We start from the raw sequence: 25293 nt of genomic DNA, 5'->3' as shown, positions 1-25293 counted from the left end.
AGTCATCCATTCTTTTCTGTCAGTCCCTCCATAACAGCAGTTATCCTGTCTATTCAAATTTCATTCTTGCTTACTGTAAAGGAAAAGGATTTCTATGACAGCTTATAGCAATTACCTTTTCAATAGACTTGACAGAAATTTAATTAATCTCTCTTCTTTGGAGCAAACAACTGTTATTCCACTAGTACTGTTGTGTAAATATAACATAAGAACGTCTTACAGAGGAACTGAAAAAAAATAGCAAATTTGTTGGGGTGCAGGGGGGGAGAGGGGGTAGAGAGAGAGATGCATGCAGGTAATAAATAAGCATCTGTTAGTGCTATGTAAATACCACAAACAATTAAATCAGAAAATTCTCAATTCCTGCTTAGATGACCTAGTGAGACCTAGTGGATTAGCATGATAAATATTGGTCTTCTAACTTTGAAGAGACATTGAAAGAAGATTTTTTTTTTTAAGAAACAGACTAAAGCATGGAATGCAATAATAGTTATAAAGAATATTCCAAATAGTGAAAGGGGATGTCCTGGATGATTTAGGAAGGGGTTGAAGAAGTAGTTGTTACGCACCTTTCTAAATACCAGAGAGAAGGGGAGGAATAAATGGGAAATGAATAGTTTATGGCAATGAAAGGGATGAAATCATTATAAAATGGAAGGAAGTTCAGGTAAGATGTAAAGAAGAATTTATGACCCTGGATATAAGTTTGCTAAGGGACTGTTGTGCTGCCCTGTAGGCAGCTGGCACAATCAGCATTGCAGCATTGTATTATGATCTTTCCCTAGATGGTTTATTGGACTACATGCATAGAAAGAAGGTACTAGTACTGCCTTCCATTCCTCTTATTTGCAAACAGTATCACTTGTAGGAAAATTTTAATTTTCCTCTAGAAAGCTCTTAGAGGTTATATAATCTCAAATTAATGCCTTTTCAGGAGATACGATGTTCCTTGGGTGGAATATAATAAGAGCTTATAAGGAGGGAAGATGACACATCAATCTGCCAAGATGGACAGGCTAGCGAGATTCATAAGAGAAATCAGATTTAGTTCATGGATGTAGCAGAAATATAGCCTCTGCACGGTTGCAGGTTAAATATGTATGGAATTAACAGAGAAAACCTGGAGTACTGAAAATACTTAAATTACCTCAAAATTACTGGTGGTAAAATGTATAGGTGGACAAGTTTTAGCTTCTAGACTCTTAAAAAGAAAACTTTAACATGACACTACGTTTTTTAATTGATCATGATGTCCACACACAGGGAAATGGAGTAAAAAAGTGAATGCAGCCTGTTTTATATAGTGGAATTGTTGCTTATGTCCTGAGCCCCAGAACAGAAGAGCAGAAGACACTAACTCACTGCAGACCCACCCACAGTGGCCCCACCAGCAGCCCCCCAGTGATATGGCTGGGACAGGAGGCAGCGACTGCCAATGCCGCAGAACGGCTGTTGTGCTGGGGCTCTTTGCCCTTGAGAGCTGGTGGTAATCATGCTCCATGAACCAGAAGGGTACTTCAAAGTTTTATTACTATAATTTAAAACCTTAAATAATGTAGGGGCTGTCTCAGTTGCATAAGGTCAACTGATATTGATGGGAAAGGAATAGATGACTGTGACAGAAGTAATCCGAAGAGGATAGGCACAAAGCCTTGTCCATTAATAGCCCATGACTCTGCAGTCCTCCCTGCCTCAATGACTGCACATGGACAGCAGGGACAGGACCTCCACCATTCCTCAGTACAACTGAAGGCAAAACTCATTAACAGTAGTGCAACGTTTTCTGCCCTTTGCACAATGTACATGATAGAAACGGACAAGGTGAGTTTCCTGCTTGAGCCCAGATAACTAGTTTACTAATATTATAGAATGGACCGGCTTTCTTGGAGGTTCTCTTGGCTTCAGAAACATAGAAAAGCAAGTGAAGAACATGCAGATATCTCAAGAGACAGTCTCTTGGAGTACATTAAGCTAGATCAGGGATTCCCCAAGGAGTGGAAACTAATGTGCCTCCTGGTGATGCACAGGGCCTGTTAAAGATGCCTCAGTCACAGGGCATCTCTCAATAGCTGCGCTTCTTGGACTTGCAGAAATGGAAACTGCTGAGGCAGCTGCCACCCCAGGAATGGTGGTACCAAAGAAAAAGTGATTTGGAAGCCCTTCATTATAGGAAACAAAACAGATTTGTTCTCCCACTATTTCCCTGCCTGTGCTCTTTTACAGTACTTTAAATCTGTGGATGTTTTATATCTAATGGAACTGGCAGGTCTATTTCTGAGCATGGGCACAGCTTCAGTGTGTTTTAACTTCAGTTACTAATATAGTGGACAAAAGAAAAAGGTTGTTTAAGTCTGAACTGTTCCGACTTTCAAAGACAAACATGAAAAATAAGAACAAGCTGATTAATACTCTACTTTGATTTTTTTCTCATTACATTCCACCTCTTTTGTCTCCCATTTTGTACATTTTGTCTCCATTCACCAAACTTGGTGGCATTGTTATAAAGCAAACTAGTAACTTCCCAAACATAGATCCAAGGTAGGAAACTGACACTTTAATTTTGAACAACAGAAGAGAACAAATAACCTATTCAAGATACCCATCCATCACCCATGATTCAACATCCTCATTCCACAGGGTAAGCAATGGTCTCTGCAAATGAGAAAGGTCACATAGCCCAGGTACTTCACTGGGACATTCTTCTCTCTCACATAGTTGTAATAGGTCACTGTCAGCTAGAGTAAGTCAGATTTGTTGTGGAATCATTGGCTTTGTACTACAAGCAAGAAGTGCAAATAAAAGAGTGTGCAGTTGCTACTGGGAAAGGTGGAACTAGCAGGATGCTTCAGACAGTACAGCAGCAGTAATCAAAGCAGGCCCTGGAGTAACGGAAGAGTTTACTTCTATAGTCACGGAAACCTAGTAGTTGGGGCATCATCAAACACACAGCGAGGCAGTTACTGTCTTTATAGCTCACTTACAGCTGCCCTTAGAAAGGCAACTGATACTGCCCTTTTTTCCCTGTTCCTGAGGTATGCTGTGTGTAACCTACAAATACCTCATCAATTGCTTTAAGGAATTTTGGTGTTCCCCGTAGCTGACCATGTGCAAATCTGTGCAAATTCATGAGCCAGGAAACTCCTATGCATCTGTTCGAGCCTCTTTGGACCTGTCTGTGAAGACTGTAAGCGCAGGGAAGGTCAGAAACATAAGGAAAAGCTTTATTAATGTTTCATCAGGGAGAAAAGATAACAAATGAGAGAGAGGTTATTGTAGAACTTTAAAAAGATGTTGAATAGCTGGTAAAATCATGGCATCAATATTGAGATCTGAGATATGATGCAGAAAACAGAACAGACATGACCACTACACAGCTAAGATTTCTGGTATTTATGGATAACCCTGGAAAAATCATGAAAGAAAAGTAATTTATCAGACATGTGATGCCAGTTTTTAGGGGAAGTTTTTGACAGAGAACATTCTAGCCCTAAAGAAAGACCTCCACATCATGGTCCATGGCTTGTAGCTTGAAAATCAATGAGACAGGCAGCCTGAAATAACCCCAGCTTAGAAGGACTGATTGAAGAGAGATGGGAAGCAGAGCCATGGCACTTTGGTAGTGTTTGGAGGGCTGGGGGTGTTAGGTAAGATCCAGATCTCCTGACATTAACTACTAACATGGGACCTAGGTGCAGGAAAGAAGGCCAGACACTTTGTGTTTAGGACTTAGCTCCAGGCTGGGCAGGTAAGTTTCCCCAGCTTGTACCCAAGTACAGGGGAACAACGCTCCAGGAAACTGGACAGTTGTCTCCAGCCTAAGTCCTGTTGCAATCCAGACAGAAAACAGATTTGCAAACATTTCCTGCTATTACATACCCTGTGAATCTCAGTCCATGAAAAAGAAGGCTAGAAGTGATTAAAGGGGACTAGCCTGCTCAGTATGCAGACATATGATGAAATATACTGCACAATTCTACAGAATTTTAATCCTCTGAATGAAATTAGAGTTGTGAACTTCCAAGGCTTTCAAAGACATTTTATAGGCTTTTAAGTACTCCCAGAAGGATTAGATTTAAGCCTCAAAACTCCCAGGAAGCACACAAGAGATTCCTTTCAATTCTTTCGCCCTACAGAGCCCCTAAAAATAATATATTTTTGGTATTTGCCTAATCATTTCTTCTTTTAGAGCGTTACTTCAAAGTGCATTTGAGATGTGGAGTATTACACTCAGTGCAGGTGTAGTTCTGGATGTCATAGCAACTGTCTTGAGTAACACTTTAGGTTTTTGATTTTCATTTTACATTTTCCCATGCTGCTACAGCAGGAAACAGAAAATACAAATAATTCCTTCACATGAATGATTCATTAGTGTACTATTAGCTAATTTGAGGGACAGAAATCTCATGGAGATCCAAAGGAGCCAGATATTTTGAACTGAATTATCAGTGGTGGGCTTATGGGTAAATTAAACTTACATCTGCCATCCATTAAAATAATTATGATAAGAAGAGAACAATTAAAATTTGGCTCTGAGTAGCAGACAAAGAATAATTTAAAAGAGCATGGCACTACTCAGACTCTCCTGTCCCCAAAGCAAGGACCTATGAACCATGCTTTTCAAATTTTTCCAAACAAATAAATGCTTAGTGCTTACGTCAGTGTTTTTACTAGGTTGCAGTTCAGTCTCTAGGCAGGTCAGTGGAAAAATTCCACAAATTGCAACTCGTACACTATGTAAAATATGTATGTAAACAATGTCTTCCCTCTTTTACACTCTGAGGAACTGGGTTTGTGAAGGAAAACCACATTCTACAAAGGCCTCCATTTAACCAAAGAGGGAGAATTTTGCCTTTTCAATTTGAAAATAGACTAAGTGTGTTGCTACTCTAATTGAAGAAGTCAGTGAGAGTTTTTCCACTAAGACAGGATTTCCCCCAACAAGTTGAAATCACTAATAGTTTAAATTTTGCAGAAACTTCTGGAATCTCAAGGAGTGATTCCTGCCATCACTGTCTTTGCTGTGGGCTTGATTTACATCATTATGTCAAAACGGACAGGGATCTGGTCAGGGGACATATATTTGTACATAGCTCTCTGCCTCAAAAGCATATGTATAAGTTGATGTTTTTCAGGATGTGACATTACCTTTTAAGACATTCTAATCCTAAAAAAGAACTACAGATCATATCTTCAATAGCGTCTTGGTGATTCTTGTGCAAAAAATGTTACTAGTCACCAAAACCCAGTATTTTGACATGACATACATTCACAAAACAGCCTCCTGTAGGCTTCAAAACTTCCCAGATGCCTTTGGACCCAGTACCATGGTCTGGTTATAGCTATGCACTGAATGAGCCATTACAATTGTCTCTGTGCAAAGTCTTAGCATCAGCAAAGGCACAATAACATGACTTAATGTTTAGCTTTCACTCACGGTGAGCGAAGCAGCATCCCCTTAGCTTGTGAACTAAAAAGACAGTCATTCAGGCCCACCTGAAGTGTTGTCACAAGTTTTAGTGCAGTAACTTCACATGTATTGGGGCCCTAAATGTCTGCCACTGAGCACGTGAACATGTACGCAGGTCTGACAGCTGTGATCATTGGATAGAAGCCCTACAGGCATCTGCATAATATGCAAATCCTGAGGAGGTGTGCATCGTCAGAGCACATTAGATCCCACCAAGGACAGCCAGCATGCAGGTTGTGGTGCTATCCTTGCATGCCCTGTGTTTAGTCAATAACGATGAGGTTACTCTTGAGGAAAATACCTTTGTGTCTCATTCCAGGGAATGTTCACAGCCAAATGCAGAAAGATGTGCCTTTGCCACCAACAGTGAAGTGCCTGTCTTGTTTACAGACGTAGCTGAAGACACATCCTGGATCCTCCTTAATTTTTTCATTCCTCTCCTTGTTCTATTCTTTACAGTATTTTTCGAAAGTGTGTATTTTGCTTTGGCACTAAAATTCAGAATTGCAAGGAGGTCATGTTGTCTACCTTGACTTTAATAAGGCTTTTGATACTGTCTCCTATAATATCCCCACAGAAAAACTGACAAAGTACAGGTTAGATAATTGCACGGTGAAGTGAACTGAAAACCGGCTGAATGGCCAGGCCCAGCACAAGTCCAGTTGGAGGCAAGTCGCTACTGGTCTACCCCAGAGGTCAGTACTGGGGGCAATACTGTTTAACATCTTCATCAATGACCCAGATGATGGGGCAGAGTGCTCCCTCAGCCAGTTCACAGATGATACAAAACTGAGAGGAGTGGCTGATACATGAGATGGTTACACTGCTATTCAGAGGTAGCTGGATGGGCTGGAGAATTCATCTGAGAGAAATCTCATGAAGATCAACAAGGATAAATGCAAAGCTCTACATTGGGGGAACTCCAATGCAAGGTACAAGTATATGCTGGAGGCTGACTGGCTGGAGAACAGCTCTGCAGAGAGGGACCTGAGGGTCCTGGTGGACAACAAGCTGATCATAAGACAGCAACATCTCATAGCAAAGGCGGCCAACAGCTTCCTGGGCAGCATTATGAAGAGCACTGCCAGCATGTGGAGGGAGGTAATCTTTCCCCGGAACACAACACCAGTGAGGCCACACCTGGAGTACTGTGTCCAGTTCTGTGTTCTTCAGTACAAGAAAGAGATGGACTTACTGGAGCGAGTCCAGAGAAGGGCCACAAAGGTGACAAAGGGATTGGAGCACCTCTCACATAACGAGAGGCTGAGAGAGCTGGAACTGTTCAGCCTGGAGAAGAGAAGGCTCAGGGGGATCTTATTCATGTGTATAAATACCTAATGGGTGGGAATGAAGAAGACCGAGCCAGGCTCTTCTCAGTGGTGTCCAGACATAAGACAAGAGACAATAGGCAAAAATTAAAACCCATGACATTTCATCTGAACAAGGAAGCACTGTTTTACTGTGAAGCTAGTCAAACATGTTGCCCTGAGAGGTTGTGGCGTCTCTGTCCTTGAAGATATTCAAAACCTGACTGGACATGGATCAGTGAAACCTGCTCTAGCTGACCCTGCTTGAGCAGGGGGGTTGGACTAGATGGTCTCAAGAGGTGCCTTCCAATCTCAACCATTCTGTATGACTCTGTGTGAAAGAGGAAAAATGACTAGTGTGCTTTATGATTATACACAGGCCTACTTATTCAATTCAAATGTACATTTCTGATGCTTGGAAGGTTACTGCATTTCTTTTACAAGAGGCAAAATATCTCATCAACATCCTGAAGAAGGATGCAGGCGAACAGTGAAAACCGTCATGCCTGGTCCATTTGCTTGCCACACATTTCAGCAGTACTTGCACACAGGCAGCTAGTGCTTTTGTTTTCAAGAGCAAAGCTCTGCATATTCTATTGAAATAGCTTCTGTTCATTATCAATCTTGTTCCCTTTTTCTTGCATAAAAAACTAACATAGAAGTGTAAAAAAAATAAGCTCTTCTTTTCTATGTAAATTGGATATGCCAAGGTCAGAATGAAAGCATCTCGTTCTCATCTCTGTATATGAATTTAACTCCCGCAATCTGCAATCTTTAAAATCCAAGCTCATGTTAGTAGTTACAAATGTGGTTTACTCATACTGGAATGTTAAACATTAAATAGCAGCACAATATTTTTAACAGCATGACTCTTGTTTCCCCTCGCAAGTGCTGGACATGGGTACATTTAATAAATAATTCATTTCATGGTTATCCTAATTATATAATTCATTTCTGAAGACACAGGCCCAACTTCACTCACAAATAAAAGCTTGCTTGAAAAAAGAAATATATAGTCTTATCTTGGCAGCTTTTCCTGGATCTCCTGCCACAGACTCAAGTTCAACATGATAAAAGTCAAGTTCAGTTTTCCTGTGCTTTCTGTCTCATTTCCTTCTCTGTATAAAAATGCTGCTGTCTTTTAATTAAAACACCAAGCCCTTTTAATTCCTCTTTCTGTTCTTCTCTCCTTTACATACTAACAAGTATTTCACCTCCCTTCATTCCTTTGGACATAGCCCTTGACTATTTTCTGCCACCATTTCTCACGCTGCCTCTTGCAGCTTTCCTTTCTGGATGTCTCCCTCTTGCAGCTCTTGACATTCTCCATTTCAATTCTAACACCGGGTTCCTGTCACCCTGAATTACAGACATGTCCCAAAGGCCTTGGCAGTTTCCATTTGGCTCTTCCTGTCACAGGACCACTTTGGGGTGTGCTGCTGAAATTAGTGATATTTTTGGCCATGAACTTTGAGGAGCTTGGGAGTTTGTATTCAATATCCTATTCTTGAAAGCACTTCCATAGCATGATCGAAATTCCCCTTTCATTTTCTGATGACAACATGCTCTCCTTCTCGGCAGTCAAATGTCTGATGTATTTCCATGACCATCCAAACAAACAACAAACACCTGGACATGAATACATTCCCAAAATATAGGCTTTGTGGAGATGAAAGGGGACGGTATAGTGACAAATGTGTCCTGATTCATTGTAGGAAGCTAAAAGAAAATAGCTATAACCCTTGTTCCTTCAGTAAAGCCTTAAAGAATAAAGATAAGTTTGCTTGGCTTGCTTTACCTTCCCCCCCCCCCCAGAAAGGCTACTTGACATCCAGTTCTGTCTTTTTGCTTTGGGCTTGCTCTGGCAAATCTTTCCAAATCTTTCCTACTGGGTGAGTTGTTAGCGAATTCTAGCATGCCATGGCGGGGTTCCAGCCAACGGCTTGCTTGCTTCTTCCAAAAGAGGAAAGCTTTGTTCTTCTTTCCATAACCCCTTCCTGGCCACACAGTCTCCCTCCCCACTCTCTTGCACTTCCCCAAAACTCCTTTGAACCAACGTACCAAATAGATGGGTTTTTTTTCTAATTATTAGTTTTCTGTCAGGTCAGTGAATTGAATGGACTCACAGAAGGATTCAGCAAACACCAGAGCTCATGCAAGGTACCTCACAGGAGTTTGTTGAGGCCAGGGAAGTGTAGGTGAGGAATCTCCTCTTTTTATGACAGTAAGCTATGAGATCAGCTCTCCCTTTCTTGTGAAATGGCAGCATGAGACTACTTACAATAGTTAACTCTGTACCTGAGAATATGCAGTTGCAGCTTTGGGCTTGCAATTTGCAACTCTTTAACCCACTCCCCAAAACAGGGAGAAAGAGATACAAGAATCTATAAACACATAAGTTATTATCTCACAGCTGTTTATAACTTCATTACCAGATAATGGTGCTAATCCTTCCAAATCCATTCTCGTTATTTATAGAAAAGCTTACTCTAAATGTATGCAATCTATACTTTTCATATAGAGTTCCATCAAATTGTTTTTAAAGGTTATTTCTTTTAGAAAGAAAGCTAAACCACAATGATAATCTCATCAGCTAAAAGTACATTTCCACTCATACCTGTGATCATACTTGATATGATTAACGGCAGAATGATGAGTTTGAGCATTCTCATCAGCACTTCCCCGGGAAAGGAAAAGTAGAATTTATCCAGGTTAGACAGTTTGCCGTATTCCCGTACGAGCATGCCGACTCCAATACCTAAAAGGCACATAAAAAATGTGACACAAATTAGCAGTAATTCATAGTAGAAACATGGGGAAAAAGGAGGAAAAATAGAAGACCAGTAAAACAAAAAAAAGCGAGCAATAGACATGTTTTTACAGACACGGTGGAACTTCTAAAGCAAATTAGAGAAGAAACGTTTCCTTTTTTGTTCTATATATTCATGACTGGCACAGTAATAACACACATAATTCTGAACTTGGAGGATGCCTTTAGGTATGTCTTTGGAAAAATCTTGATTATGCCCTCTGATTATCAGTCCAGTCCAGCAGTGACTTTTTACCTGCTTTCACTAGCTCTAGAAGACCCATAACTGGCATTAAAAAAAATCAATATAATATAAAACCACAACCAAACATTAAAGAAAGAAAGTGGTATGATATAAATATTTTACGTCTTTTGTATTGGTGAAAATATGACTACCCAGCGACAATACTTTCAGTAACTGCTACTCTACATAATTAGAAAAGAGTGTGACTACAATCGCTAAATTAATCTAATAATTTCCAGGAAATTGATCAACAAAAGTACTCTCAGCATATTTCACACTCATTCCACTACATGACTGATCTACAAAATACCAGACAATAAGTATAATCAGTGATTGAGCCACGGCACAAGGCACCTTGGTACTTCCTCTTATCTTTGGATTAAATGAGTTACCAGATAGTTCTAGCGTCTGAGACAAATCACAGATAAGAGCTCCACCAAAAGAAAATAAATCATAGGCCGAAAGACAAATTTCATCATTTTGACAGGCAATACCTTTATTTTCCATTTCAACATGATTTTCAAATGAAAATCACTGGTATAGGAAATGTGTTCATCCATATTTAGAAACCATTATGACTGTTATTTCACATACAATTTTGTAACAGTAACAAGAGAAAGTTAGAAAGTTAGCAGAATAAATTTGCTTATGCACTGGAAATGGACATATATAGAACTTTTTGGTCCTTGTCTCAATAACTAAGTTCAACTGGAATTTTCTTCCTGGGAATTATAATGCATAAAGAAGTGTGGCTAAGCATAAACATATTTCACATGGTCACCATGAGTTTACCATCACATTGATTACAATGTAAGCAAGGATAGACTAAAGTCTTATAAAATGTTAATTCCTCTACATGAATGCTACTGATATTCCACCATTTCTGAAACTAATTCTTACATGTGCAAGTACTTCTAACAACCACAAAACACCCTATAGTAGGCAAAGGCTCTAGTATATATTAGGATTTTTCCTTTCTTTTCATTTTTCTCTTTCTCATTTATGGAATAATGCATTTTTTAAAGAGCATAACATCACTTTTCCTGCTTGCCCTCTTCATCTTTTCTGTTTCAACCATTCCACCTTTCTTCTTCTCCATGCTAAATTGTTTTTCTTTCTTTTCCATCCCCTCTCCTTGCTTTTCCTTCTTGCCCACATGGCTAAGTTAGGTTATGATTTTTACCACAAGAGCAATCTTCTACTTACAGCTCAATGGCATGTACCGCTCAAGGTCCAGACTTCTGCAATACTGGGCAGAAGGGAAGCATGAAGGTGGAAAAAACAATACAATCTCATGTCTTTAATTTTCTAAGGCAAATATCTCCTTGCAACTGTGCACAGTACAGCACATGCTGTATAGCGTGGCATCTACATTTTCTCTCCCAGTAGCCACTGACACAGAAAGCGAAAGGTGCAGTCTGGGTCCCTGGGATTGCAACACATGAAGAGGCCACAGCACAACTCTCTTGTTTGAATGCATATGAAACAACACATGCCTCGACTCCTTGGCACTACTTCTCCCAGGTACTACATAGCCTTTTTACAAGCTTGGTAACAGACAGAAAATCCTTCAAAGAAAGGCTGTAAATGCAGACTAAGAGAAGTGAGGGGTGAGGGTAAGAAGAACAAGAGAAGAAAAACAGAGCGGAAGAAAATCGCTGAAAACGAGCATACCAAGAGAAACTTGTTGGCATCCATCTTTCAGGTAGTCCCAGGAGTCCCAGTATAAAAAGCTAGAGGGAATACATGCTTCCTCTGTAAGGGATGGCCCATTTTCTGTTGTGTTACCCAGGATAAGGGGAGCAGGAAGTACTGCAAGGGGATAGCACCTGGCTGCACTGCATCTAGCACTCGATCCAGTCACATCTGCCAAGCCCGAGGCTTTCCAGGGCCTAGGAGATGATGGGCTGTGTGTAATAAGGTGGCAGAACCAGTCTGGCCTGTGCAGTGAGTGAACCAGAGAAATAGGTAAAATGTGGCTTGAGAGACCATTATGTTGTAGGTTCTGCATATCTGCAAAGCTAACTCTGTGACATTTGCATATCTGGTGAATTCTCATTTATCACCATCTGCCCTACATCTACAGTACGTCTGTTTGCATATTGCTATTGTTCTGAAATGTTGTCTAAGGAAAAATGCAAATTATTTGCATAGGAACAACTATAGGACTACTACATTTTTCTTCAAGTACTGTGCTGCAGTTCATGACACAGATTTGGAAACGAGTAAGAAAACAAACACACAGCCTGTCCAAACAAATTCCATAATCTCTGGGCTCATCTATACTAGCATACATGGGGAATGTCACAGATTGTCCTACAGCTATTGTAAACTTGTAAAAATGTGCTGTCCTCTCAGCAGCCACCTGAGCAACCAAACGTGGAGGCTATTTACAATTTTTCAGGGAGTGATGCTTAAATCCTGAAGCCTTTTTTGTATAATTTTGTGGGGGCAACACAATTCAGATCTTGAATTTGAAAACTCAGAATGCCCGAGTAGCTGAATCTGTTCAGGACGTGCAGTATGAAGTGACTGTAGTTACTTGCTTTACATCATTACCATTGTGGGGTAGATGCTCTTCAGAACCTGATTATATCTTCAATAACAAGATAGCATGATACTATGCATCTTTACTTTCTTTACCTTCACTCACAGGTAAAACAACTGGCAATTTAGAAACAGATAACTGAAGTCCACACATAGACATGCCTGGTCCTATTTCTCACTGAAGGAGAATATAAACCAGATAAAACTGGTATCTAACAGGTAGGACTCCCTAACATGCTATTTGCACTCATGGATGACAACGCTGATATGGGATGCATGGTGTTAATTGGTAGGGAGTTCTCACTCCACCAGTGTGCACGACACTGCAGAAACAGCACATCGCCTTCAACTCCCACTGACTTTATTACGGGAATGAACCTTAGGAATGAACCATAAAGACAATGAGAAAAGAAATCCAGTGTATATTTCTGGAGAACAAAGAACCTGTTTTGTAAAATGATCTGTTCTGAATTGCACCATGTCCGCCTCTGAAAAAAGTTGTGGTATTTATTTTTCCTGTTTTCATATAATTCCAGCATGTAGAAACTCCCTTTCACTGGAGCAGAGTTAGTGATTCCGGCTGATAATGACAGACACTGGGGAAATTATAGGAATTTTGCTTTGATATGGCATTGAAAGAAGAAAAAACGTGGGCACGTCTCATGGTTCGAACCTGATATTACTTAATTGTACTGCAGCGACATGGATTGTACTATTAACAAAGTGATTAAGCTCTTCATAATTTCACATTATATGCTGTTCACGTGACAGACTAAAATACAATTATTTCTATCATATCAGTGGGTCTTAATTGGATTATCTTTAGGGCAGATGATCCATGGGACTGAAAAGGCTGGCAAACAAAGTTCACTGACTTGATTTGAAACACAATGCAAAACATTCAATATAAACATATCAAGTTGCAGCACAGGCAGGCAAGATTTTTGCAGTCTGTGATACAGTCTGAGTCCTTCTGTAATATTTTATAAAATCAATTTTTTTTCTGCTCTCTCTAGAGTTTCTGTAATATCACTGACTGTCTCTTAACTACAAAGAAATACACGGTACCAACTACAGAACACGAAATAGAGGGTGTAGAAGAAATTCTTACGTATAATAATACTTATAAACTTATCATTTCAGCTTATTAATTCAGCTCTCTTTGGATTATTTTTAATATTTTCTACTGTTATGCATTTTAGTGTCTTACTTGACAATTAATATTCCTTTTAATGAACATAGTGAAAAAAATCAAGATTCTTAGAAAACTGCAGGCAACTACTGAGGTATGATTTAGAGTCTTTGGGGCACAATTGCATGGCAACTGATCTTAACTCTCTGGATGCTGATGTTGCCCAGACTGCCAGCTTGCTTACAAAGATATGTGAAGAAAAGTCCTCTCAGAAATCTTCCAGAAGAAGAAAGTTCCCAAGTCAAATCTTGGTCTACTGAAAAATATTTAGCAGGAACGTATTGGAGGAAGGTGTGCTCATTCCTCTGCAGTGGTGAGACCTCCTGTGTCCTCTCTCTGATTAACCTGTGGAGGGTGCAGGGGTTGTAAATTCCTTCACACAAAAGACACGCTGTCGTCTGATTGCAGTGTGAGGGAAGTCTGGGTGGACAGTGACTCCCTGTGATGGACCTTCAGGAATGAAGGCAAGGTGGAGCATTGGCCAGAGGGGTAAAAACCAGCTTCTCCAGTGTGGGGTACTCCCCTTACTCACAGCAGGTGCAAGGGCCGCTGCAACTGGCAAAGCCACATAACTCCTGCTACTTTCTGTGCTGTGGGAGCCTGTAGCAAGGCTGATAACACAGAGCAGCCTGTAGCAGTCACTGATAACACAGAGCGGCCTCTCTGCAACGCAGCCCTGCACAGGACCCACCCCACCCTTAGTCAAACCCAGGGCGGTTATTTCATTCAGCCAGGAAAAGGGAAATAATGGCCATTCTCCTGTGGCTAGGAGTGACCACAGTTCTGCTGAACGCTGAACCAGTGTTGCTGCAGAACAGCAATGTGCAGATGGCTAACCAGTTTGATAATTTAACAGTCTCTCCTGCTGGACTCTTAGTTTCCTCTCATTTATCTAAATATGCTGTAGATTAATTTCATGCCTACATATCTTCCAAATATTTTCAGTATGCAGATGTAAATCCTATCTGAGAAAGCCAAGATAAAAGAATACAGTTGAAGGAAAGAAAAAAAAATTCACAATTGTGCTTCATCTGTGTATGTGCCTCAGTACACTAGTGAGGACTGCCGCACAGAACCTACCTACAGGAACAGTCCATTAACATACAGAAAAAAAATAAAGAGCAGTGTTTTGAAGAATTCATTCCTTGGTTAGTCCTTAACTCTGTTAAGATAAATTAAGTTGTATCAGAGATACAATTTGCCTCCTTCACAGCTTTTCAACAAACGCAGTGACTCATTAGATTTGTGAAGTTAAGTACAGTACTTACAACCTTAACATAATAAACACTATATTATAAAGATTATGTCATAAATTAAGTCATTTGGGGAAAATGACAGTTCTTTCCCAGCAGCTATACCACCCACATTTCTTCATGAATTTGGATGTGTCCTGGTGAAAGCACCTATTCTGTTAGGGAATACTGTGTGAAACTCATCAAGGCTTCAGGAAAAGTGAACTCAAACTGGAACACAGGCAAAGAAGGATTGTGGAGTGATGAAAAGAATGAGGAGCCTACCTTCTGAAAGGATATTAAAGAGCTTAGTTCGTCAAACAGGATGAGTGAGGTAGAAATACAGAAAATGGTTGAATAGCAGAGAAAGAGCAATGTTTTAACAAATGGATGCACATTGAACCAGAATACATTTAGACTGGAAACTGCAAGGCTTTCAACAATCAGACTGACCAATATAGCTTCCTAGGAGGACGAGCAGCACCAAGAAGCCTATCCAGCTTTAAGGTGGAGCATGATGTGTTACAGAAGTTTATATAAAATGGCGTGACCTGAAGCAGCAGTAGACTAGATGTGATAAACCAGGAGGTATCTTTCTGTCTCATATTCCTGCATTTCACAGTAAAATTGAAATGTAATATGGCAACGGTAACTCTCCCTTCTTCTTTTGCAGACCTTCCCCGTGACCCCTTTCAGCTGTCACTTCTAAACCCACTACCATTCTCCTTCACCCCACCCATCTGTAACTTGGGTGCCTTCTTTAACTATGACCTCTCTCCTCTGCAGTCATCCAGATGTGTTCAGGTCTTGTTGCTTCCTCCATGTCTCCAAATCCACTCAATTTTATAAAACAGTGCTTTCATTTGGACCCCTTTTGTCACGCATTTCAGATACTGTCATGTCTCCATTTCTGGTGTTCCTAGAGTTTAACATTCTGCTTACATGGCCTAACATATTACAACACCAATGGCACCACTCGAGTGCCACCCAAAAAAATTTGAGCTTCTCACCCTTTCCTGTAAAAGCCCAGTGATCTTCTGTTCTCTTTCCACAACATTGCTTGCTGTCCCAAAGCTGCATGAGCACCTTTGTACATCCTGTATAGCCCAAGAGACACTAGCTCAATAGAGCACATCAGGAAAAATACGTCTTCTTTTAAGACCCCTGAAACACACAGGAAACTAAATGGTTGGCAATGGTATAAGAAAGGTGAAAGGCTATTAATTGGGAACATCTGCCAGGTTCTGACCCTTGTTACAGCTTCTGTTTTAAACTGTGATGAGAGGAAAGGACAGCAAACAGGACACACTGTTCTAGCTATCCCCTTGCTGGAAGGGCAGTGGAATGATTCTGACTGCAATAAATTGAGATAAGCAGCCAGAAAGGCAATTCAGTGGAAACTAAAGAGAGACAGATAGTGACATGCAGCAACATCATTATTCTGAAACTAATGAAGACATCAAACTGTGGAGAGATCAGAGATATGACCTGGAAGATTAGTTCAGATTAAGCAAGGCCAGGTTGTTTGTAGTTCCAAAAGCATGAAAGGACCAAGAAATGGCTGTTTTGCAATATATTGGGAAAATACTTAGATTATATATAATCCATAGAAATTGTTATCACATGTCACATTTAATCTTCTGGCGTGCTATTGGGTTCTCATGGACTGTGCAATATGTGGAACAATGGTAGACAGAAAAATAAATCTGGAACACTAAGTCCAATATATTTTTGTGATTACATTGTAGTATTTTCCCTTAAATAATATTGGGAAATTGGTAACAGAAAATATTTTGCTGGTATTAGTATTGGTGTTATTGTTTCAAATGGAAAGAAATATTTCATTGACTTTGGTAGTTTTAGGGCTTTGTAGAGTGTAAATTGACCTTCGGCTCAGTCCTTACAAAGCTCCCTTTATTTAAAAGTTCAGCTCTAGTGATAGTTTCACTTCATTCACATAAAGTGAAACACAGGCTTTATGTTAAAACAAGACGCAAAACACAGGGGCAATAACAAAACACTTTACATGCCAGAAGAACAAATAAAAGTTAGTTTTTCTTTGCTTCAAAACAGCTCAACAGCAAAAAAGGCACCATGTTTAACTTCAGTTATCTTTGTTTTCTTTTGTTGGCTGAGTTTCTGGCTCAGAGCATTTTTGATCCTCAGTAGTATGTGAAACTCTCAGGTGAAACTGTTGGCCATTCTGCATTTTACTTTCTGTCTTTAAAATTAAATTCAGACATTCTTTCAGAATTACTGGGTTTCACACATTTCTGAACAGATCCCATCCTGTATCGAGTCATATGGAGTGTGACAGAGAACAGACTGATAAGCACCACAACTGTCTAAAGAGGCATAAAAAGTCACAAGTATATCATCTATGCTGCTCTAAATCACACCAGGAAGAAACCAGTCTTCTGTTAAATTTCCATGCTACCACAGTTGATTCAGGATGTCTGGTCTTCACTTGTTAAAAATTCCAAATTAATACAATGTTATGCTTCAAAATTCAAGAAAGGAATCAGATGTTTGCTTTACAACTATACTCGTCAGAAAATGACAGGGTAATAATTCTTTTGCTTTAGTATATTCCCTTTAATTTTTTTCCTGCTGTGAAGAAGAGAGCTCTGTTTTTGCTAGTGTATTTCAAGAGGCAATTAAGCTGTTTCATTGTTTGTAACCTTCACACTGTATTGTGCAAGCAAAGAGAAATGGTACAGAAGACAGCGTAAACTAAGCTAATAGGCCACTTTTTGGTAAAGGTACGAGGGGGTGGAAATGAAAAACAGTGAAGCCTTACTTCATATCCAGAATGGGCCTTTATTTTTAAATTACACTTGTAATTTAACAGAAACAACTTACTGGGAGAAACTGAAAGAGTTTATAGGTGTATGGGGTTTAGAGGCTGCAGGCTACATTTGCAAAAGAAACTTCCCACCCTCAGGAGCATGGTGAGCTCCCTGGATTCAGGGTGGCCTTCCACGTGGTGAGAGGCCATCAATAGAGTGATATGTTACAAATTGTTCTGTTGTTATCTTCACCCTTCACCATTCTTCTTGTAAGAATGCACTGTTGGGCTTCCAGTAATGCTAGCATGTGCTGACACTGCTCTGACACGGGTGAATTTTAAAGGAACCAGTGCTTTTAAAAGCAGCTGTTAAATTCCCTCGTATCCGATTCCAGAGGGAGCCTAGCCTTTCTAGCTACAGCTAGCAGGTGTGAATGCACCTGCCAATTTTTTCTTTAAACACAGACCTGTGAACAAAAAATATTGTTATAGGGAGATATTACTACTTAATACCCTAGTATAAAATGATCATTTTCATTAAAATTAAAGAGAATAAATTTTTGGCATATGGACTGCTGGGCCGATATCGTAAAGCACAAACCAAAAGCTCCAGTGGCTGCCGCACTCATCAAATCCTGGCAAATAGTTATAGCTGCACCATTCAAAGTTTCTGCAGTGCTGGTGTTACAGATAGGAACTATGTATATTTCAGTCTTGCTCTCAAATGCAGGGAGAAAAGGAGGTCTGAGGCTAGCCTCGATCTTCTAACAAGGGAACTGCACAAGCAAGGTGCCTGATCCCGCAGAGACTGCATAAACTTCCCTTCGCTCCAGAGGTGCAAAAATCAGGCGTTCAGGCACGCTGGAGATGTTCGCCCAGCCCCTCCCTCTCTCAGTCACTCCACGCTGCCGCCCGCCGCCGCTTCCCGACCCCCGCAGCTCCGCATTCCGCCGCGCTCCCCGGCCGCCCTCGCCCCGGGCTCGCCCCGGGCTCGCCCCGGGCCACCTCGGACAGCTCCCGCCGCCCGCCCACCGCTCCCGCTCCGGCTCGGCCCCGGGGAAAGCCCCGTCTCCCTGACGCCCCGAGGTGTACGGGATGAGCGCCGAGAGCCAGCGACGTACGTGAAGAGGAGAACGAAGGAGCAAGCTCACGGCAGAGTGCAAAACGTCCACCACCGCCTCGCGCGGAAACGGCGTTTCCACGCCTCTGACAACCACGCTCTACGGCGCGCTGAAGAAAGGACACCCGCCATCCACAGCCTCTTCTGATCGGTGGCTGCATCAACCTAAATACTGCGCTTCTCACATCTTCCTCCTGAATAGCTGAACAATTTCAGTGCCCCGCCTGCGTGCTGTTGAAAACAAGAAAAATCTCAGATACCTATGAGCCTGCCTGTGACTCTGAAGTGCTGAATTTGTTTAGGGAGTGGCAGACAGACATCCCATTAAGCAACAAATAAAAGTACTTGTAACCTGCAAACCGAATCCCTCAGAATCATGTTCCCCAACCACAGAACGATTACAAAAGGATACTGGTCTAATAGATTTGAAAAATATCAGTATTCAAAAAAATTGCAACCTATTTGCATATACTCTCTGAGTACATATGTAAAAAGATCTCTGCTTTAGTATAGCGTGCTGCTGCAACTCAATGCCTGAGACCATATGTACTCATATCACTTACTCTTTTCTCTCCACTGTAAGAAAAAAGCTGAAGAATTGGCCAGGACTACAAGCTATTAGGCTATGGCCCGCAGACTAATGAATGAGTAAGTATTTACACATCACCAGCCTTCTGCCTTCATGACTGGTTTGGTCGCGTTGCAGCAGTGACCTCTTGGAGACAAAGTGATGATAAAAAATAGACGCTCTATGAGAATCCTATGAAGTGTGACTTGAACTCTCCCTTTGCAATTGTCCTTTGGAAACCTGCTTCAGGGTGAGTAAATTTCAGGGATATTTCTGGTTTATTTTGACCTGATTGTACAAACTGGAAGCAATATAACTTCCTTTATTAAAGGCTGAAGAAGCACTTGAAGTAAGTTGACTTTTAAACTGCTTTTGTGAGCTCAGCTGCTTTGGGCTCAGTAAGGCCAGCGGAGCAAAAGGATGCAAGACATCTCTCCTTTCACAGTTACCTTCCTGGGGCTGCTACTCTCCTGCCCCTCTGCCTCCTGGAGAAGGGCAGTGAGACACGGGAGGTGCAGATGAGCCCAAACCTCACCCCTGAGCCACTGGTCAGCACAGATGACCCCACTGCATGCCCTACGCACGCACTAAGCGCTAATGAACAATGAACTCGCTTCTCAGGCCCAGTATTCAGCTACTAGAGAGTGTCCAGAGGAGAGCCATGAAGATGGTGAAGGGTTTAGCGGGGAAGCTGTATGAGGAGCGGCTGAAGTCACTTGGTCTGTTCAGCCTGGAGAAGACGAGACTGAGGGGAGACCTCATCATCGTCTCCCGCTTCCTCACAATGAAAGAGGAGGGGCAGGTGCTGATCTCTTCTCCCTGGTGACCAATGATAGGACCCGAGGGAACGGGAGGAAGATATGCCAGGGGAGGTTTAGGTTGGACATTAGGAACAGGTTCTTCACCCAGAGGGTGGTGGAGCACTGGAACAGGCTCCCCCAGGAGGCAGTCACGGCACCAAGCCTGACAACATTCAAGAAGCATTTGGACAACACCCTCAGACATACGGTGTGAATTTTGGGGTTGTCCTATGCAGGGACAGGAGTTGGACTCAATGATCCTTGTGGGCCCTTTCCAACTCAGGACATTCCATGATTCTATGAAATCTATCCCTGAAATTATACAAACTGCAAACTCAGAATTAGCCCTGAATCTGAAATTCAGTCAATTTCAGACTCCAAATCTGAGTTCATAGATATCCTCACACCAGTTTGGTGGTCTGAAACAGAATCCTTACTAAGGTAAGAAAAATAACCTCTTCGAGCCTCAAAGTTTTGTTTTCTTTGAATAATATATACAGGTGTTTTCACCAAAAAGATGTGAAGATACTTTGTGTACAGGTTTTAAATAATTCCGCCCCCCCCCAACTGCTGTAAAAGAAATTCCAATGGTTTTGAAAATGTAAATGACAGGCAAATCATAGAATCATTAAGGTTGGCAAGTACCTCTGAAATCATCAAGTCCAACAGTTAACGTAACTGCCTGGTCCACCTCTAAACCATGTCCCCAAGCACCATATCCACGTTTTCTGAACAGTTCCAGGGACTGTGATTGCACCACTTCCCTGGGCAGTCTGTTCCAATGCCTAACCACTCTCTCCGTGAAGAAGGTTTTCCTAATATCTAATCTAAATCTCCCCTGTCACAGCTTGAGGCCATTTCCTCCTGTCCTGCTGCTTGCTACCTGGCAGAAGAGACTGACCCCCACATCACTGCAACCTCCTTTCAGGTAGTTGTAGAGAGCAATAATGCTTCAAATATAACACACAAAATAATTACTCTTGAAGGAAGAAGTGTTTGGAATTCTGAGGGGTTTTTGTCTGTTTCTGTCTCTTCTGTCAGAGATGGGCACAACAAGCAATGAGGAGAACTTTTCAGCTTAGTAAGGGTACTAGCAAATATAAACATATCTCACTAGGATGCTAAACACGGCTCTGATAATGATGAGCAAAAATCATTATTCCATATGATAGTGCTGGCATATCATGCAGCACAGCTGGACAGCTTTCACAGTACATTTCCACACCTTGCTGCATTCGATATTTCCATTCCTCACTCATGCATACTTTTCTGAAAAGTCTAAACATATTTTCTGCTTTCAAAATGATAAGTGATACTCTTCTGTTCATAAATGCTACACTGTTCCTCCAAACTAAGTAGATTAATAAACCTCACAGCGATTTCCCAGTGTATATTAAAGAAGAATAAATACGTAAATTTAATTATGAAGGGTTTGTGGACTCCAGGTATATTACAAACATTCCTCAAGCTGTAATAAAAAGATAACATACAATTCAACTGAGCCACCCTTATGAGAGTTTCACTGTTCTCCTTGAGTAACTTATTTCACCTCCAAGAAATATTGAAAATGCAGCAGACACATAGCTACCCGCAAAAAGTAATTTGGTCCAAAGCTCAAGGAATTTTTATGAAAATTTTCTTTGCCATGTTATGGAGCTCCCCTGAGTTCCAGACTGTTAATTACAGTGTAGCAGGCAGAGAAGTCCAAAGACACAGGAAGTATTTGGGTGCCTGTCCCTCTCTCACTGTGAATTCCCATTGGGTATCAGGGGGACTATGGTCAAGTTGTCCCCAAAGCTCCTACATTGCCAGGCTCTGTGGCTCTCTAGGAAATCTGATTTCAGAATGATCAACTTGTAGGATCACATCACACGCTTCAATTCTATCTATATTCATTGAAGATAATGAGAGGGGAATATTTCTTAACCACTTCTGTAACTGGGAAGCAAGTATGTCAACTCATAGAGGTGCACCTGACAGAAGTACATAAAAAAGCAATTGTACACACACACAAAAACACAGACACATGGACACACTCCTCCAGTTGTTACAGACAGATTTTCAAAGCAAGCCCTTAGTACCTGGTACACAGAACCCACAAAAATCTTCCCACTTACTAAAGAGGTGAAAAAGAACTGAGATCCTTCAAATACTGAATGCGTGGAGGAAAACACACATCTATACATAAGTACATCTCTGATCACAGCTTATAAATAGCTGGGTGGAATTCCAAAAGAATAACTCTCCCCTGAACAAACATGCACAGAAACAGGTATGTTCCAGCCAAAATTCAAATCAGCAGAAAAGTCATCTGAAAGACACCCATCAAACAGCAAGCGTCGTTAATGAAGTACTTAAAGCAGCACTTCTCTACAGGAGCAATAATTCAAAGGGAGCTCTGCCTGCTTAGCGTCAAAATAATCACCAGGAGAAAATGAAAAGGGTGTGTGACTAGGACCAAAATCACATCCTATGGAAAAGTCTCTTCGGCCAAGCCATTTGACAGCTTCTCTTGACCCTTTTGCCCACCTATTCTTAATAAGATGGCGTTCGATTCATTCCTCCTTCAGAAACTTGTCGGCAAGCAGAGGAGAAATCCTCCTATCTTTACAATGACACCCCTGAAAACCCCACTGAAAGCTGGGTGGTATTGCCATCTCTTCCAGTTACATTGCTTGCTTAGGCCATCAGAAGCAGCCCAAAGCCACCACCAACGCTCTCCTGCCCAGCAGCCTCCGGCTCGGTGGGGCTCCAACCTGCAGACCACCCGAAGGCGCCGTGAGTCTGGCTTCGCCCCCCCGCGGTCAGTCAGCCCCGGCCGAGCGTGCTGCGGTCCCTCCACGGTGTGCAAAGGCGGCCCGGGGCACAGCCTGACACGGGTGGGCCGGGGAGGCCTGCAGCACCCACGCACGAACGGCTCAGAGCCACCCAGTGCACCTGCGGGTTTTTCATAACATGGTTTTACCCTGCTAATCACCAGACCTTTGCCACACAGGCTGGAGGGAGGCAAGCGGGGGGGAGGCCCGGCCCGGCGAGCCCCGGGCACCCCGCCTCTCGGCACCCCGCTGCCCACCGGATCGCCCGGGGGCGGGGGCCGCTGCGTTTACCCACGAAAAACCCCGGCTTAGACCGGCCGCCGCGGCAGCGTGTCACTGCGGACCTGTTCCCCGCCGCCACGGCTACGCGACGCCCCGGCCCCGCAGCACCTCAGCCGGCCTGCGCGCCGTCGGGGGAGGGCAGCCGGCCCCCCCCTCGCCCGCCCTGAGAACCGTTAGCCTTCCGCCGCACCGGCGGGATCGGGGGTGGGCCGCGGATCGCCCCGGCCCGCTCCCGCGGCCGCGGAGCGCCCCTCGCTGGCGTTTCCCGGCGCTCCGCCGCCGGCCCCGGTCTGGCGCCGCGCCGGCCTTGCGACGGGCAGGGCCGTAACGCGCCGGGCAAGGCCAGGCGGGGGGCGGCGGCGCCGCTCTCCCTCCCGGCCGCCCGCCTTCCCCCCGTCACTCACCCATCAGCACGGCGGCCACCGTGCTGAGCAGCAGCCAGTTCTTCCTCAGGAAGCCCGGGCAGCTGCATCCCTTCCTGCCCGCCTTCGCCATAGCGGGGGGCGGCGGCGGCAGGGGGGGTGACGGGCCTGGGGCTCTCCACGCCGTGCCGAGCCGAGCCGAGCCGAGCCGAGCCGAGCCGAGCCGAGCCGCCCGCCTGCGTGCCCTCCGCGCTGCTGCGCGCTTACAGAGGGGAGGCGGAGACGTTGCACCTCACCTGGCAACGGGATAGCCCGGCCCTCCGCCCGCCCCTCGGCGTGCCCGGCCGCCTCCCCACCCACCCCGCCGCACGCCCTCCGCCTCACTGCCCCGCCGGCCCAGCCGGCCCGCGGGGGGAGGCTCGGTGACGGCCGCCTCTCCTAGCTGGCCCTTCCCGCACGCCCGCCGGGGCTGCGCATGGGGCACGGCGGCCTCCTGGGGCGCGGGCCAGGGAGGGGAGAGGGCAGGGCCCCCCCCGCCTTCCCCGCGGGGCCGCTGCCCGGAGCGCTTCACCTCTCTGAGCCCGCCAGCCCCGGGCCGCAGGCCAGGGCGAGGGGAGGAAGGAGCAAAGGGGTGGCTGGTGAGCCCTGCCAAAGGCTGACAGCCCGCGGCCGTGGCTGGTGGGGTGCTGTGCCCAAACCCCGCTGCCCCAGCGTCCTTCCCTCCTCCTGTGCCCTGTATGCCCCAGGCCGGGCCGGGCCGGGCCGCCGGGTTTTGTGCCAAAGAGACGTGCGAGCCAGCCCCCACCATGCCTGACAACCCCCATGCCGGAGGGGAGGCTGTGCCGAGGCAAGGCCTGTGCACCCCACCGCCTGTGCTCTGCCAGGGGCTGTGGGAAGCCCACACTCCAGGCAGAAGGACTGGTCCTGGGTGTTGGTGGCTGCTGGAAAGCCACCAGTGCTTGTGCTGGGGATAATCTCTGGTTAAATATTAAGGGGAAATATTCTGCCCTGCACTGCTGGTGGGAAAATTGGGGGTAGAGAGTACAGAAACTGCTTGTAGGATTTCCCACTGGGGTTTTATTCCAGTAAGTTTAAATACCAAAATTGTGAAGAAGCATTTATTTCTCCTTGCCGACGGTCTCCTTCCCCCTCCCCACCCATAAGCATGATGAAGGTGTGCCTAATATTGAGACCCAGTTCCCTGTGGGATTATGGTAGGGTTTTCAGTATCTGTTCATAAACTTGTTGATTATGATTTTCAAACTTGGAGATCAATTGTTAAATGTAAGGCAAAAAAGAAAAAAACACTGCTGTTGTCTTGCTGAATGACATGACGGAGAGTGCAGAATGAAAGTTTAGTTTATCTTATTTAATTACACTTGACACCATCCATTCCAAAGCATACGCTAGCAAAGCTTCCATGGTTTCTGTCTGTGATGACCAGGTAACTACGGCCTGGTGCAGATGAGCAAAAACTGCAATTGAAACCTTGTCACATTTCCTCTTACATGGATCTGGCTGTTCTGGGTGACAGCTTGGGGGAAGAGACAAATATGTACCTTGCTGAGACAGGGAAGAGCACTGAAATCCACCTGGATGAGAAGCAAGAGCCATCATATATCCCAAGTGTTAAAACCTGGAGCCAGCTGCACAAGTTTGTGTAGAGACTCCTAAAAAAGTGGCCGTATTTTTCAAATGTTTTGAGCAACTGCAGTAATTTGTCTGCATCTGTCACCATTAGGAAAATTTAATTACAAAA

The 25293-nt window shown here is 43.5% G+C and overlaps 1 protein-coding gene across 1 annotated transcript in view; it reads right to left on the bottom strand.

The window, feature by feature from the left end:
- SLC1A1 (solute carrier family 1 member 1) overlaps window positions 1-23890 on the bottom strand; it is a 58252-nt gene extending 34362 nt beyond the window's left edge. The window contains exons 1-2 of the mRNA XM_087741750.1: window positions 23577-23890; window positions 9392-9532 (exon numbers count right to left, since the gene is read on the bottom strand). Of these exons, the coding sequence (XP_087597876.1) occupies window positions 9392-9532; window positions 23577-23667 (232 nt within the window). The 5' untranslated portion in view covers window positions 23668-23890. The remainder of the gene's footprint in view (window positions 1-9391; window positions 9533-23576) is intronic.
- Window positions 23891-25293: the final 1403 nt, after the last annotated feature.

The sequence above is a fragment of the Nipponia nippon genome, unplaced genomic scaffold (genome assembly GCF_047370975.1).
Source record: "Nipponia nippon isolate SJK-2023a ecotype South Korea unplaced genomic scaffold, ASM4737097v1 scaffold_8, whole genome shotgun sequence".
Lineage (NCBI taxonomy): Eukaryota > Metazoa > Chordata > Aves > Pelecaniformes > Threskiornithidae > Nipponia > Nipponia nippon.
This window is presented reverse-complemented; position numbering and strand designations above follow the sequence as displayed.